Source organism: Centrocercus urophasianus, unplaced genomic scaffold (genome assembly GCF_019232065.1).
Source record: "Centrocercus urophasianus isolate 14NV4802_14NV808 unplaced genomic scaffold, USGS_Curo_1.0 seq_18, whole genome shotgun sequence".
Classification (NCBI taxonomy): domain Eukaryota; kingdom Metazoa; phylum Chordata; class Aves; order Galliformes; family Phasianidae; genus Centrocercus; species Centrocercus urophasianus.
The window spans coordinates 23822064-23839398 of NW_024884733.1; the positions used below are offsets into that span (position 1 = coordinate 23822064).

Genomic DNA, 17335 nt, shown 5'->3' on the forward strand with positions numbered 1-17335 from the left:
TACTAAACCACATCTCGTAGCTCCTCATCCAGGCGCCTCTTGAACGCTGCCAGGGACGGCGACTCCATCACCTCCCTGGGCAGCCATTCCAGTGCCTGACCACCCTCTGAGAGAAAAAGTTTCTCCTAATGTCCAACCTAAACCTCCTCTGGTATAACTTCTGGCCGTTTCCTCAGGTCCTACCATTTGCCTGGGAGAAGAAGCCAGACCCTTTTGCACCACAACCTCCCTTCAGGATGTTGTGAAGTGCAATGAGGTCTCCAATATTCTCAGTATTCTATCTGAGATATTTAGATAGAACCTCGTGTGTCCCAGTTTATGCCCACCAGGAAATACTTTTTTTTACTGAGCACAGACACATGTTGCCCAGAGAAGTTGTGCAGTCTCCCGTCTGGAGATCTTAAGTCATCTGTACATGGTTGTGGTCAACCAGCTCCAGGTAGCCCTACTAGAGCAGGGGATTGGACCAGGTGACCTCTAGAGGTCTCTTCCAACCTCATCTATTCTGTGGTTAATAACTGCTGTGCAAATGCAATTGGTTTGAAGGACCCTTAAAGTGTCTTGAAGACATACAAAACCAAAAAGAATATACCTCTTTTTTATCATTCCTTCAAACTGACAGCTTGTGTTGGACAACTGCTCCTTATCTTCACTGCTGAAGTGAAAAGGAATTTGAAACTGAATACAGCTTTCTAGTGTCAGCCAAAGGTACAAGGGCTATGGAAATTGATTCTCTTTACATCACTGCAAAACCAAGTAGCATTCCCAGCGTGGAAAACAAACTATCTTTCAGCACCAGAAGAAAGGGGAAAAAAAAATGAGCTTTAGCAGCTAGGAAATAAAATGGAACTGTCAAGAAAAGAAGGAAGCATGTAATTCCTTGTGACTAACACAATATCAGGAGTGAAAAGTCCTCGTTCCCATGTTCCTGTAGTCATATACAGTACATGTACCAAGAAGGAATACACCATGTGACTTCTTCCCTGACAAACTTAAAGCATTGTCATCTGCAATGAGGTTGAACCAACACTTACGCTATTATTCTGATTGCTCATGGAATATTGCAGTATATTTTTTAAAATCCAAATGCATTTTAAATGCATTTTTAGATGCAGGGGAAACATACATTTCAAATGTCAGCCAAGTACAGACAGAAAAGTTCCCCCTCCAGGGTTATTATTAATATTTTTGCATTTCAATAAAATGCTATCATAGTTATTGGAAGCCATACTTTGAACTTTTTGTAATTCTCTGTTCAAAGGTCTCACACATTTTATGAATAACAAGTATCCTCAGCTTTCCTATCAGAAGAAAAATAATTGAGACTTCCAATAGACATCTCTGCTTCCAGACTCAGGCATGAGAGGTTAGTAGGTGATGACACATTTTGGTATTTGTAAAATAGATAAATAGCCCAACCCTTCATCTCACAGGACACAGAAAAATGAATACCTACATAGCAACCAAAACTATTAGAACAAAAACATAGCTGAAATTGCATTCACAGTATGTATGGTAAACACTCAGCATATCAACTTTTCATCATACATTAGAAAAGAGTGAGAAAATAAAATATTTAAAACCTCAATGTCAAGTGAGATAGAATCTCTTAAGAAATAGAGTGTGATCATGTTATCAATTGTAAGTCTGGCATTTCCGAATTCTGAGTAACCTCATATTATTTGAACATAATTTTCTAAGCGTAATTTTTCACATTTGAAAACAAATAGAAAAAATAGTGAAATTCCATATTGTCAATCATATGAGTCATCTGATATATTTCAAACTAGCATACAGAACTTTGTTACATGTATTAACTAATAAAGTGTTACTACTTGTCATTACATTTGTAAAAGAGAACTAAATGAAACACGTATTTCATGTCTTGTGAATGTACGTGTGCTCACACATGTAAGTATGCATCCCTTAAACCTCTGTTCCCTTTCTAGTTTAAAATATCACTCTGTCATCTGCATCACTCATATGAGACAGAACACATTGCCTACACCAAATAACATCAGTTTGAGTTGTAATACATAATCAGGACTAGTTACTCAACCATGACACAACAATTTTGTTTAGTTACGAAAATTGTTGCAAGATTATTTTTGGAAGAAATTTATGCAGTTGTCTGCCTATTGATAGTGGTTAAGGAATAACTTTTGACATCGATCCGAGAGTAAGGACTGAAGGTGATCTAGACAGCAGCACCCCTTATAGTAGCTCACAATTAGTTTTCTGCTTTTTTGGAAGCTCGGATTATAGAAACAAATTCTATAAATGTTATGAATGAAGCACCATAAGAGCCATGATTCAATCACAACATGTAGTAACACTAGCAACATAACTGAAGTAAAAATATTACCTTCTAGTCTTTAGCAGATTGTTCCGTTGTATCTATTCTGAATAAATCAACCCTCAACCTTATCATAAAACAACTCATCTGATTCTCAATTCATCTGAACAGAGGTGAGTAGATTCAAACTATAATCTCATAGCAACCTGGCCATTTTCTTTCTCAAGATCACTTTCCAAGAACAACAAACAAACAAACACAGCCAACTAACTGAAGAATATTTATACTTTTTGAGAAATAGACCATCCTAATGTAGAGGGAGTATATGCAGTAGTGGAAAACACCTGTGTTAAGACTCTAATTGGCCACTGATGCGCCCTGATTATCCTCATCTGGGTTAGCTTCCGCCCTAATCCTACAGTCATTGGTCCATGTGCCTTATTTAAGTTAATGTCTCAGTAGCTTGACTTTTCTTAAGGTACACCAGCCATTTACCTAGCTTCAGTCCTACCTCCTACCTAGTATACTAGTGAGCCTCTTAGATGAACCTTAGGCATGTATTGTAAGTAACTTGTGTTATGTACTATCTACTAAATGGGTCCTAGATTTAGTAGCTTACCTTGTCCAGGCCTTCTCATGGTAACTGTTGTTGTTAGCAGCCTCACCCTGTTTAGGTGTTGCAGGAGTGTACCTTGGCTGATGAAGACCTAGCATCTCTTAAAGCTGCTGAAGACTCCATTTGCCTGTGGTTCATTTCAAGGTAAAACCTGAAATTAAAATGTGAAGCATTAGCTGAATTGTTGTGGTTTTGCAAAGTAAGTTTGGTCTCTCACTGTTGTAACAGCATCCTTTCTTTAAAAACTTTTGCTTGAGGTGACTTTGTCACTTGTGGGACAAAGCGCTTAAAATCATAGATTCAGGTAAGTTGGAAAGGATGCTTCAAGGCTATCTAGTCTAGTTTCCCTGCAGTGAACTGGGACTCCTACAGCTTTATCAGGTCCAGCTTGACCTTGAATGTCTTCAGGGATGGGACATCTATCACCTACTTGCTCTAGCCTTTTTTGCAGCTTGAAAAGACCAACCTCAGAACTGAGGACTGGGTCTGTGGAGGGGCTGTGTATACCTGCTGCTTTCCAGAGGACTTTTTCTTATGCTGCTTTCTGTGGCCAAAGTGCACCCTGAGGCACACCTGATGGACACACAAATGCATCTCAAACTGAGTTCTCCCCACCTTTCTCTCACATATGGCTCTTTCCTCAACAGGGAATGCTGGCTGCCTGGGCACTGCTTCTTAAAAAATAGATAACAAAAAAAGTGTTATAAAACCACTGAAAGGAAGACCTCTGTGAGGCTGGCCTCTGAGAGAAACTAAGGATAATGTTACCCTCATCAAACCAAGGGACTCTGAGCTTACAGACGTATGGAGCTCCCTGAACGCCCTCCTCGATTTGGGACCGAGTGCTGAGGGAGAACCGAGCCATTCTGAGGCGCTGCCCTTCAGGCCGTCTCTGTCTGGGAGGAACGTACGGCGCCGGGCTCTTCTCTTCAGGACGCGTTTCCCGCCTTGCAGCGGTACCTGAGGAGCGCTGAGGGGCCGCCGCCCGCCCCACCCTCCTCCCGAGCTCCTCCCGCCGCATCCCCACCTCCCTCCCTCCCGTGTGCCGCCGGAGCCCGGGCGGCGGGCAGCCCCGCCACACCGCGATGAGCTCCGAGTGCAGCAGCTACCTCAACGCCGACAGGGTGCTGGTGAGCGGCTTCAGCTGCCCGCGGGTGGGAGGCGATGCCCGCGCCGTGTACTGCTGCGGCTTCCAGGACGTCAAGTACTGCTGCGATGACCCCCACAGCTTCTTCCCCTACGAGCACAGCTACATGTGGTGGCTCAGGTAGGGAAGGCTGCTGTGGGGGCCCGGGACTTGTCTGTGGGTCTGTGTCTGAGGCACTTCGAGACTTCGTGTCCTCGAAGGCACTGGTAGAACTGCAGCTGCTGCCGAGAGAGTTCTCCTTACACCATGGTGGGTTTTTGGGGGCAGATCCTTCTATTTGTTTCATACTGCTTCCTGGGAGTTTTCTTCTTCCTAGTTTGCTTTTGCCCAGGGAGGTGGTGGGGTCACTGTCCCTGGAGGTGTTCAAGAACAGTGATGTGCATGGAGGGGCATGGTAGGTGGAATGGTGGAGTTGGGGCATCCTGGAGCTGCTGCAATCATTTTAGTCACCTTATCTCCACAGTGCTGCTCTGGAGGTGCGCAGCCTAGAGCTGGATGCTCAAGGTGCAGGGTAGGACAATGTTTTACACAGTGGCAAAATGATGCCTTCAGTCTTGGACTCAAAATCCTTCAATTTGACAGCCAGCATCAGATGTCTGCGGATATCTGTGGTTCTTGATGCAGGTTGACACTGATTTTATTGAACTGTCACTCAACCTTTTCTCTGCAGTTCAGAACTGGCAGTTTTGAGTTGATGTAGGGTTGGCATTGTTTACTTTTAGCTACATTGTGTATGTTGAAGCTCATCTGTGTTGCTTTAGACCACTCGCTTGGTTTTCTGAGAGTAGTCTGGCACTCCTTGCCCTCATAGTATTTAATTGCTTGGAAAAGAGCTCAGGATCACTCAGATCTGCCTGTTGACATGCCCTGGACTCTATCAGGTTGGTGAGGTGGTACTATCCCCTTACAGCAATGCTGACTGCTTTACACGAGTTTGTGACTCAAAGCAACATCTTGAGAGCAGAAAATGTAAGAAGGTGGCTGCAGATGGCAGCCTCACCAGTAAGGGACCTGGCCCTTGATTCCAGGTGGAATAAGAAGTTCAGGTCTGGTTGTGGTGGGCTAGGGACAGTAGCTGGGGTCAGACACAACCCTGCAACTGCTGCACAAGACCACAGCTGTGGTGCATGCCTGAGGGCAAGCTGGAAAGTCAAGTGAGCAGTTCAAGGGCAGGTCTGGAGATGATGACCAGACAGACACAGCCCACTGACCCTGTCCGTGGTCAAATTAGGAGGTAAATTTGTGAGCGAGTGTCTGGGTGAATGGATCTGTGGCCTGGTGCATGGTAAGAGCTTTACTTTAAAGTAGCTTGTTAGGGAAGAAGGAGCAGCCCTCGGAGCTCTCCCAAAGAGATCCAGCTGTGCAAGCCTGGCCCTGAACATGAGCATCCAGGACCTTGATGCTGTATTTATCTCTTGGCTTAATGGTCTTAACTAGTCTTTTTGTAGACTTTCGTCCTGTCCATGTGGAAGTCAGATGTACTTGTCTGTAGTTACTGGGTTCCTCTCTTGAGCCCTCTGTTAGGCTGGAGTTGCATTCCCAGTCCACCAGTCCTCTGGTAGTGGCCTCGTTTTCCATGCCTTGGCCAGCAGTCCTGCAAATTCATATAAGAATTTCTTCAGTGCTTTGTTTTGTCTGACAGTGGATGTGAGTCTCCCAAGTATCCTCATCTGTGAAGAATGATGCAGAATTGTTCAGCTTCCCTGCTGTGTGACTGACATCCCTAAATGTGCCTTTTACACTTTTCTCATCAAATAGCCATGTTGTTTCAACTTCAGATGGTATAATTTTTTGGCCACAGGAATCCTTTTTAAGAGTAGAGAACAACAGAAAAATGAAATTTAAAAATTATGCTTCTGCACTAGGATTGGATAGTGCAGTGAAGGCAGATAAAGCATGATTTTCAGAAAGTACCTCAAAGAACAAAATCCTGTGAAAGGCTTTAATGAAGCACCTCTTTGAAGATCTCATAGAGATCTTCTAGCTTCTGAGAAGTGACTGCTAAGACTTTATTTGGGTCAGAACTTTGGACTATGATTTTGATACTTCAGTATTCATTTCTTATTTTCAGTACAGTGGTCCTAAGTTACTGTAGCTAAATCCTGCCATAACCATCCTGTGTGAATTGGAGTGAATAAATGCAATTTACCTCTCTAAGCAAAGCCATTGAGTGGTTAGTGCTGAAAGCTGATGTCATAAGTGCTTTTCCAGTAACAAATCAAATGACAGTTTTCACTTAGAAGTTACACTGAAAGCTGTACAGTCTATTAGGACCTTGAAAAGTAAATATTTGCACATAGTGGTTCCATTTGGTGCTTAAAGAAAACATAAGTAATGTTTGTTTTTCTTAAGTGATGTATTTTGGTGATCACTACCTTGCTTGACTTCAAACTGTTGCCTAAATCAGAATGTAACAACTGCATAACTAATTAACTCTTCAAAGTAGTTCTAAATAAATCTCCAAATGATTCTTGCAGCTTATGAGGGCACAGACTTAAAACTTCAGGAATAAGTCACAGCCAGCTAAGATAAGCCCTTAGGCTAAAACTACTGAGAATGGGAAGGAAGCTGCAAGATCCTCTGGAGTAACTGTTGCAAGTTTTTCTTTACTCCAGAGCTTGCAATTTCTCATCCTGCATCTCTTCCCCTGCTCGACTTTACCCATTAATTAGAAAGCAATGGCTGAAGGCATCACCAAATGGTTGGTGCTATCTCGGAATTACTTCTGTTTCACACATGAGTTTGGTTTCTGGCAGCTATTGTGTACTTGTGTTTTTCCTGCTGTGGGAAACACGTTGCCAGACCACTTGGCAGCTGGCTCTGATGGAAGCAGTTCCCAAAGAAACCTTCAGCCTGGGCAAACTGAAGCAATTGTCTCTTACAGGCCTTTAGGGTTTTTTGTTGTTTTCTCCAAATCAATACTGTCTGGACGATGTTTAGAACTATATACTGCACTTTGTGAAAATGAGTCCTTTTCCCTGGCCGCTCCCACAAAAACTGGTCCTTGAAAATTGTTTCCTATCACTTGTACAAGGAGCTGCTGCACAATCAGAAAATGATCTTCAAGCAACAGTGACATTTCATACTTTTAAACATTTTTATCTACAATGTTAGTAATTTCTTGGCTATCCTTCCATTTGCTGGCACTTAAGATCAAATAACTTTTTTTTTTTTTTTTTTGGATAGTGACCTAGGTTCCCTTTTCACCTTTCTGGATAGGCTGATCTCAGTGAAGAAAAGCAAAGGATGCTTTTTGAATCAAGCCGAACATGCATGGAGCAGGAAAGGGAACAAAAAGATGGGTGTGTAGAATTCAGCGAAGGTTATATAGCTTCTGAAACCACCAAAAAAACCCAACATCAACAGATGCTACAGAACACCAGGAGCAAAGCACTGAACAGCTTACCCTTCCTCTGTGTTTTACCTGCAGTCATTGAACATCTGCTTTACCTCTGAAACTGGGTGGAAAGGGAGATGAGCTGAGCAGGTGAAACTTGTACTGAGCTGTGATGCTGTTGCCTTTTGTTTTAAAGTCTTAGAATTATTGTTACTCTCAATTAAGTTGTTTTTGCAAATGGTATGGCTTCTTTCATGATCAAACAGCATTACAATATCCATTTCAAGTCCTTGTATTTTTTGAGTTTTATATAGTATAATTTACTTTACTAAAACTCAGGCCTAGTGGAGATGCTGTTCAAGATGCATAATTAACACTTGTAGAACCACAGTGCCCTTTTAATCTTGGCAGGCTTTGCTTAGCTGAGTAGATATTTGGGAGTTTGTTTTGATTTTCCAAAAAAGCAAGTCTTTTGCTTCTGTTTGCTGGTCTGTTGTTAATGTGTTGGCTTTGCAAGTATAACATACAGTGCATCACTGCAGCAATGGTATTATTGTAGAATCATAGAATGGCCTGGGTTGAAAAGGACCACAATGACCAACTGGTCTCAACCCCCCTGCTATGTGCAGGTCACCAACCAGCAGCCCAGGCTGCCCAGAGCCACATCCAGCCCGGCCCTGAATGCCTCCAGGGATGGGGCATCCACAGCCTCCTTGGGCAACCTGTTCCAGTGCCTCACCACCCTCTGTGTGAAAAACTTCCTCCTCATATCTAACCTAAACCTTCCCTGTCTCAGTTTAAAACCATTCCCCCTTGTCTTGTCACAATTTGCACAACAAATGAATTGGAAACTATCGGAGCTCAGCAACTGGAAGCAAGGTTTGCAGACCCTGAGTTAATGGCTCATTCACCACCAGGAGAGAAGGAGGATCAAACCTTCAGGCTTGGAGATCAGCCTGTGAGAACAAGAGCTGCAAACATTTGTTTCACTCAGATCCAGATGACTCATGAGGTTCCTTCTAATCTTTCAGTGGACGTACTGCATCTGCTTAGCCAATATTTAAATTGTTCCTGGCTGCTGTTGGTGTGGATGGATTAGTTTTAAGGACTAAAAATAGCAGTAGGTGTCTGAGCCCCCACTGAAAGAGGTGTTGATGGCCTACAGCAGCAGAGGGAGCCCTGAAGCCTGCTGCTTCAGCTCATACAGCCTCTGGTTGTGCAGGTGCGTGGCAGGGCTGTGTGCGAGCACCTGGCACTGTGTAACAGCAGTCAGAGCTGTGAGATTTGTGGCATGCCTGCACTGTTGCTGTATGCAGTCTTAGGAGAGTTTTCTTCTGTCAAGCTTACCATTGCTCATGTTCTAAGTTGTGTGAGTGCCATCTGGATTCCTCCCAGGACTCTAGCTGTTCTTATGCTAGATTATTGTTTTGAGGGTGGGTGGGTAGCTTATTAGTGCTACTGAGGCCACAGTTTTAGACAAGAGCAGCTTCTTAGTTTCAAACTAAATGTCTGTGCTACCATAAGACTGATCTTGAAGATGCAACCTGTGGACTGCTGGGTGAACTTTAAGCATCCACTGCTTTAAGTAAAGATGTGAGGATGGTGAAATGCTTTTAACAAAGCATTTCTAGATGGGTATGCAGCACCATAGTAATTCCTGTATAAGCTAGGGGACTTACTGAAGGGCTGTCTTTATTTTCCGGGAAAAGTAATCATTAAAATGATGGCTTTTTTGGTATTTTGAGAACTATCTTAATAAAATAAAATACCGCTGTCTTAAGATGCTTCAGTTCTCAGAGCTGTGGAAGGCATTATAAATTCCCAAGTTAATTCAATCTTTGAAAAGGCAACCCCTCCTCTCGAACTTTAACCCAGAATTAACCTTTAAGAAATGAATAATGCATTCTAAGAGGGCTGTTAGCTTCCCTACACAGAACAATCTGGTATTTTAAAAGTATGTTTAAAATCAGAACATACAAACTGTGTTTAATTTGGGTTGGTTTAGGAAGTGAAATCTAGAATTTTGTGGTGACAGTTTCCATGTTTTGGGTAAGATCTTCTCACACTGTTGCTGCATGTCAAACGTTTTCACTGGTGTGTAACCTGTTAAGCAACCTGCAAGTCTTTGACTTGTAGTAGGAAATATGGGAGAGTTCTCCAGTAGCTGCTTGTTTTTTCCTGTGCTTTGTGTGCTGTGAAAAGTAACTTGCACAAGTTCTGTAATGATAATGCTAGTGTGTTGTGCTGCGTGATGCACAACTGTGCTGCTGTTATTTGAAAGGAATCTTAGATGAGGGCTCAGAAAAGCAAATTGTATGTTGTATTACAATTGACCCTTTATTTTGGCATGGAAGTTTTTTTGATTAGCGAAAGACTTGAACAGAAGGATTAGAAATAAGGAAGCTGCTAAAAACCATATGTATGTAGACATACCTTCTTGCTGAGTGACCATGGAAATAGTATAAAGCAGCTTTATCCTGCAAATGTAGTATTCTGGTAAAATCTGCTGATAAAGGTTACAAAGAGGAGCAACAATGATCACAGTACTTCTCCCTGTTCTACAGAGCTGCTGGCAGAACTGAAATGTGGCTTTCATTTGCTACCTTGTTTTTTTTTATGAACATGTCAGCCTTGGAGAAGTCTGTTATGAAGGTGTGCTTTACTTGAAGTTCTCTAGTTTGCCTTTCTTGCAGTGAAGTAGCAGTTCAGACTGAAAATGCTGCTTCAGTAGTCATGGTTGAGAAAGAAGAACTTATGCCAGTTGCCTGGAGCTCTGGAATCCCTGTGTGTGTCTTAAGAGCTTCTACATTGGTCAAAATCCTGTTCAGGAATTGCAAAGACTGGGAGAAGTTAATGTAAAAAAGGAAGAAAAAACCTGGCATTTTCTTGTTGAAATGCCTTGACTTCTTTTACTTGATACTTGTGAAGACTATTGCTAATTTTTTCAGTTTCTGCACAGATGAGAATGCTGCACAAAGGCTGTGCATGCTTTAAGCTATACTTTGAATGAGGAAACACAGCACGCACCCTTGAATTATCCAGTGGCTTATCTGGGAGTGTGCACTGCATTGGAGAAGATAGATACAAGTTACTGTATGAAGTTATTGCTGATTTTTTGTAAACATTTAAATTGCAGTAAGGAGAAGGACACACAGACAACATGAAATGTCAAAGGACCTGGTGCTGAACCACTGTGTAATGACATTGGCCCTTTTGGGGACGATGAAGTAATGCTTTATATAGATATACATATCTATACATACACTAAGTACTGAGCTTTAAACTTGTGTACAGTAAAAACAGGCATTCCTATAACTGAGCACATGTAGCCTCCAGGCATAATTGTGATGTCTATTTTAATGGGTGCATGGATGTCATTTTAATGGGTCCAGCATGTTTGTACACTTAATTTGTTTGTTTTCTCTCTTAGCATTGGAGCGCTTGTGGGCCTGTCAATAGCAGCGGTGGTCCTGTTTGCTTTTATCATCACTGTGTGTGTTCTCTGTTATTTGTTCATCAGCACAAAGCCACACAGCAAACTGGATACTGGTTTAAGCCTACAGATGGCAGGTAAGGCCAGTAGTTATTGACATGCATTATCTCCTCCACAGTAAAAGCTTTATTTTGGCATCACATGTGGAAGAATCCAGCTACATGTTTTCTCTCTGACATCTCTTCAAATGATGTTGCATTATCTTGCTGTTTTATTTACTGAATGAAATCAGTAGTGAACTCAAACGAAAATATTTAGCACAAGCTTCCTTCTTATTAGTAGGAAGGGTGTAAAACTTGACAATACCTATTAAGGATGCAACAAATAAATCCCATTATCAGCAAGAGGCTGAATGGGTTACTTTTAATTTCTTGTTTAAATGCATATATATATAATAATGCTTTCATTCTAGTGATAAGAAGCTCAAAAGAAATTTTAAATGCATTTTCTTGACAGGGAGGGATCATTCTTTTTTGTTCTATAACTTTGTTCTGAAACTGTGTGTGAGCAGGCACCTGCAGAAACACTGCATGTACCCTACTGGCACAGGAGAGCGACTGCTTCTGAATGTTTTAGCCAGTATTTGTGGCTTAGACTTGAAAGGTGACTAAAAGGTTTGTTTTTCCATTCTTTCCAAAGAGGACCTTCTTGGTGGTCAGTTGAATTAACATTTTTTTGGTAAAAGAATTAATAGATATGCAGATTAGCCAGTACAATACAGTATCTACCATCAACCATCATCACTCAATTTCAAAATTTTTGCTAGCTTTTAATGTGCTTCCATAACTGAATGGCAATAGATGATCAGTGAGTTATTGTAATTATAAGCTATTATATGATAGTAAGCACACAGTTGAGTGTCTAACTCAGTCCACTTTATAATAAACTTCCTTCACCTTGCTTTGTTTTCCAGAGAATGCGGGTTTTGGTCTAAGAGCTCTTCATAGGGCTCTCAGGAAATGTAGAGTCTCTTGAAGCTCCGTAAGCTAAGCAGACATCCAAAGTGAGAGTCACACATTCAGCAAGCTGCTACTAATCTGAGAATTGAAAACTTGACACTTACTCTGGAGAAAGGCAGAGGAAATAGGTCCTGCTACATAGAGAAGCCTAAATAAACTCTTAGGTGGGATGAACAAATTGTCTAGTGAACTTTTATAAGATGACTGTATTCTAATTATAAACTGACTTTATACTTTTGAATGCCTTACTATTCAACATCTTCTCTCAAGCTTTCCTTTAACAGCATCAACTTTTAAGCCATTATCAGGACAGCAGTGCTGTTTTTCTCTTGGTCTGTTTTTGTGACAGACATATTTCACATGTGTTAGGCTGGGAAGGAGACAGGTGCTATTACACTGCTGCTGCCAAATGCTGCCATCTTTCCTTTTCAGACTTGACCTCTGTTGTAAAACCACATCCTGCTGTGGCATTACAGATCCTTCCTTTTTTCCCCAGTGATGATCCAGCATTCGCATTCTGTCTTAGTTTCAGCTGTTAGGACTCAGGATGCTGAGATCTCTGCTTTTGCCTAAGTGCCTCTGGTGTTGTTTTGAGCTTTATTCAGATTGCAGTGTGCTTGTCCTGTTTTCACCTATTATTCTTTTGTGACTGTTCTGAATGCTGATTATTTCTCATCCAAGTTCTGATAGTTCTAGCTGTTGATGAGGTAGGCTGCCAAAAGTTGAAAGCCTGCTTTGCCTAGGATGAGAGGTCTCCGAAAAACTTGAAGGATTTCACTGACAAGCCTGAACACTTATCTTCATCACTTGGGTTTCTTTTGCATGGAAGTCATGCAAAATCTGAGTCCCTTACAGAATGGCTGGTTTCAGGCATAAGGAAGAATAAAAGCTCTCCTGCTCTTTCAGTTCTTTGATTTTTAGTGTAATCATCTGTAGGCAACAAAAACAAATTTTAGAAGCTTCAGAATGAGCCTTGGAATGAGAGTTTTACTTCTCATCCCAGCCTTACTTTTTCTGAACTAGAGTGATCTTGCCTCTAGGTGGTTTTGCTTTCCTTTTAACCATAAGCTTTTCTCTGTGTAAATTGTTTATCCCCTTCAGTACATAGGGAACTATCCCTACATCCCTATACTGCAAGTGTTTTAAGGCTGAAGCATTCAGGGAAGATGAGGAGAACTGAGTAAAGATTTAATAGTTCTGGGAGAGGAGTGGGACCAGGAAGGTAAACAGGCAAGAAAGTAGGAATCTTTCTGAAAAGCAAGGGTGGTATTTCTTTCCTGTGGAGAAGTATTGCGAGCCTTGTACCACACAATGCTTTGGTGTGACAAGATGGAAGGTACTGTGAAAGCAAAAGTGACCGATCATTTTTAGGAAGGAGTGAGCATCTGAGAGAGGTTCTGATCTACTTTCATGAATTGGAAGTTTTTCTTACAATTTCTTTTAGGAGTCTGACTGCTTGATATGAGTCCTACTTACACCTCAGCACAGCTACCTTAAGTAACTCATCTTCATGCTTATTTTTCTTACACAAGTATGCTAGTAACTGCAGCCTCTCAGAGGCTCAGGGATGGAAAGTGGAATATTGTGGTTCATCTCATCTTCTAACGGTTGGGAAAGAAGATTCCAGGAATTGTTTTTTTTTCTAATGCTGTAATACATGTATCACTACTTGTAACTAAAGGAAGAATAATACCTTTTATTTTACTAAAAATGCTTTTGTTTTTTCAGATAGTGAAACTAGAGGGGGATCTATATGTTAAAAAAAAAATAGAGGTACTGGATGAATTCTACTAATGCTGTAAGGAAAAAGGTACAGTAAGAACATTTATTTTTACTTTATTGTATTTATACAGACCCTCTGTTCTGTATTGGCTGGTGCAGTATAGTGTTTGTTAAATGCTGTGATTCCTCACATGAGTTTTTATCTTTCTGAAAAACACTAATAGAAGAGTGGGAGACCTTGAGTTGCATCCCCACAGACCTTATTACTGTCTCTACCCTATATACATGCATACTCCTTTGCAGAGATGAGACAGAGAAGATTACATTGCCTTGATGCTCTTCTTGCACAGGAAAGTATCTACATAGAGACTGGAAGAGTATTTCCAAAGAAATTGCTTCTTGATTACTTAAGCACAAATACCAGTTCATGATTGCATGCTAAAGAAGACTACATTCCCCTGATGCTGTCTGTCATTTTCATCATGCTGTCTGAGCTGCCCCAGACCTTACTAAGAAAACAGCCATTTTAAGTTACCATTCAAAAGAAATTCTTCAGGCATTAACTGGTAGAAGGACTCCTGTGTGACCAAAGGGAAGAGCAGTGAGATACTTGGTTGGTAGTTCAGTCATGTTCTGCTTCCTGGTGATGTTTCTTATGATTGCTGAATCCAGTCTGTAATAGAAATTAATAGTGTTACCATGCAAAAAAGTGAAGCCTCATATACTGACTTGATTTCTATGCTAAAATCATATTTAAAGGTCAAACTGCCTTTGGCACAGATCATGCAAAATAGTATTTAAAATACACTGCAATACAGAAAAATTGTACTACAGACTTGAGAGGAATTAATGAATAATGCAGATGACTTCAGATGGCATGAAATATCCATTTCCCTTTCTGCAAAGAAGTTGAAAACTTGAAAAAGCACCCATGGAATGTAAGAGTACATGCCATAGATCAGCATTATCTTTCACAGAAAACTAAGCAAGCCTGTTTGCTCAGCAATTGCTCTTAGATCAGTAGGAAAGTATATGTGTCAGTTCCCTGTTCTGTTTTTCTTATACCCTTCAAAAAAAAAAAAAAAAATGCTGCCCTGTGCATTGTAAGTGCAATTGCATCCTTCTTAGCGCTCTTATCAGAAGAACAAGTTGCTTGTCCTCCCGCAAATACTCAAGAGTAATAAGACTAATTTTGAAATTTTGAATCCTTCCTAGTTTCCTTCGCAAAATCAGGAAAAAGAAAAAAGCCGTGGAAAGACTTAAAATGATCCTGCAGCCATTTGTAGAGAGAAAATGCAAAAATATCTGACAAGGGTGCTGAGTGCTGAGATGAGATCACAGTCAAGTCTGTGAAAGTGGCATTGTTTTCTGTAATGAGTCTCTCATTCCACTGCTCCTCAGTTTGCCTGCTTTCTACTATGTTATGGAGACCAGTGTTTACAAAGTGCTGTGAAATATAGCCTGCTACACACTGTTCCTTGCAGGAGGGGAGGGACAGGACAAAATTAAAAGGCCAGCTGAAAAGGGGTTCGTTGTATGGTTTGAATGTATATATTATACGAAGACTAAAAACCTTGGAAGTTTTTATTGTGGATGAATTGTATAATTCTATTTTGTTGGCAGAATGAGACTGACTTTGTCATGAAGATTCAAAATGCTTGAGATATCTTTGCTGGGCTAAAACAACGAAAACCACATTCTCAGCCTTTTTGCTTCCAGAACTAGGATAGAGCAGCTGGGAACTTTCAGTGAAAGTGAGAAGAGGGCAAGATCTTTTTTGAATTTTAGTGAACAACTAGGTTAAGGATTGGTTCTAATCGCTTTTTTTCTTGATCCTGTTTTCATGTTGTCTGTTTGCTGCAGATTTCATGTCTTCACTATTCAGTGATCATCCATAAGTAGCTGCAAACCTTCAACTGTTGTGAGAAAGCCACACATGGCGGCTAAATGTGACGTGCATACTTCTGCCAAATTGCATATTGGTGTTAATGACAGGACACCTACACTATTGCTGCTTGTGTAGCTTACCATAAGGGAAAGGAGAGGGGCCAGGGAGCTGAAGGCATTCCTTTAAACCTGTTTTGATAAATAAATACACAGATTTCACAAAGACCGGTGGTAATAAGCCAGACTAATCTCTTTGTCAAGATAATTTTGCCTGTCAGGGAAGTGGGAACAAGTGGCTGTGACTACACATCTTCATGAAAATTAGGCAAAAGTTCTTAATGCTCATTCTTAAATATTTTTATAGGGAAACGTTGTAGTACTATCAAGGAATCAAACAGCATTGTATAAAATTTATGGATGATACCACCTTAAGAGGGATTGCAAGATTTTGGGGGATAAAGCTACCATCCAACATTATCTCAGTACCTTGGAGAAATGCTCTGAAATTAAAAAAAAAAAAAAAAAAAAAAAAAAAAAAAAAAAGGTTAAAAGCAATAAAAAAAAAAAAGTGCTGTATTTGTTGCAGGCTTTTTTTTTTTTTTTTAACCTGCTAGTATTCACCTATCTTGAAATCCAAGATTTTAGTCTTCAAGATTTCTGTCAGTAACTGAATTAGCTGAGATTTTCTGGCCAGACTTCAGTACATACCCATTATTTTTGCCTATCTAGACAAGCATCTGCTTCTCAACCTAACTGTGCCAACAGCTGTTGTTTCACTTTGGAAACAATCTTGTTTTCATGTGCAGTAGTTATTTCTTTGCATATAAATTTTTTAAATGTAATTTGGAATATTTTGTTATCCTTCAGGAATAGAGGTGGGCACATTGTATGCCTAGCTAAAAAAAAGAAATGCAGTTGAATATAAGTATTAGTGGTACATCTTTTCAAGAAGCACAGCACAGAAATGTTAAATGAACTACTTAGTTAAGTCTTTTTATTTTTCTTGTCTTATTCCAGCAACATTGTGTATGAAGTCTCTATCACATGCAGGAATAAATCCTCTGCTACAAAGCAGAGGAACAAAAGTAGATTTGTCTATCCGCTCCCAGAGGAGGCATTTAGTGTTCATAGCTGTAATAATTCCACTGAGGAGTATAATTCTTCTCATGATAAATATTAGGACTATAGTTGCTTGGAAGAGTAATCTCAGTGAAATGCAGTGACCTGTGTATTTGTTTGTAGGAATTTAACTCTGGTTTTCAGCTGAAGAAAATCTTCCCCTGTTCAGACTAATTCTTACCTGTGTTTGTTGTTTTGCAGATATGGAACTGCATCCTTCACATTGTGGCTACCAAAACAAGCTGTTGACAGAACCAAGTGGCTTCAAGAGATATTTCCTCAGACACAAGGATAGACTGTGACCCACAAGAACCTCACCAACTTTTCCAGAGTTTTTTTCCTGGCTGCTGTAATTGCAGCTGATTACAAGACGTCAACCTGAGCTGTGCCAGGATATGCATTTCTGTATGATTACTGTACTGGGAAGTATATTTTAATTTGCATCAGCTACTGCTGCTAATTAGTTTCATGCAAATTGTTGTCCTATGCTGTGCAATTTCAGTGATATAACAGTTGTCAGGCAGAGCATAATTTGGTACACCCTGTTGACCAAGCTTTGTTTGAAATTTTCTTTGTGTGCTGTCTTAATGTGATGTCTTTGCATTATTAGTATGATCTTTAATCAAGTGTGATGATTTGGTTCACAAACATGTGAATGCAGTTCCTCAATAAAATCTGGCATTCACCTGTGTTGTTTTTCTTAATTCATCACTGTCCCAGCTTATTTTCCTCAAAGTTATCATAGATCTTAAAATTATT

General features: G+C 40.5%; 1 protein-coding gene across 1 annotated transcript; it reads left to right on the forward strand.

Moving 5' to 3' along the window:
• The first annotated feature begins 3997 nt into the window (after positions 1–3997).
• Positions 3998–16997, forward strand: SHISAL2A (shisa like 2A). Its single transcript, XM_042820077.1, has 3 exons — positions 3998–4179; positions 10827–10966; positions 16778–16997. The coding sequence occupies exons 1-3, from the start codon at positions 3998–4000 to the stop codon at positions 16876–16878; spliced, it is 423 nt and encodes a 140-aa protein (XP_042676011.1). The 3' UTR covers positions 16879–16997.
• Positions 16998–17335: the final 338 nt, after the last annotated feature.

Excerpts from the sequence above, each read along its gene's own strand:
- SHISAL2A (XM_042820077.1), top strand. The coding sequence starts at position 3,998 with ATGAGCTCCGAGTGCAGCAGCTACCTCAACGCCGACAGGGTGCTGGTG. Across the intron at positions 4,180-10,826 it reads AGCTACATGTGGTGGCTCAG|CATTGGAGCGCTTGTGGGCC; the intron begins GTAGGGAAGGCT and ends TTTCTCTCTTAG. Across the intron at positions 10,967-16,777 it reads TTTAAGCCTACAGATGGCAG|ATATGGAACTGCATCCTTCA; the intron begins GTAAGGCCAGTA and ends GTTGTTTTGCAG.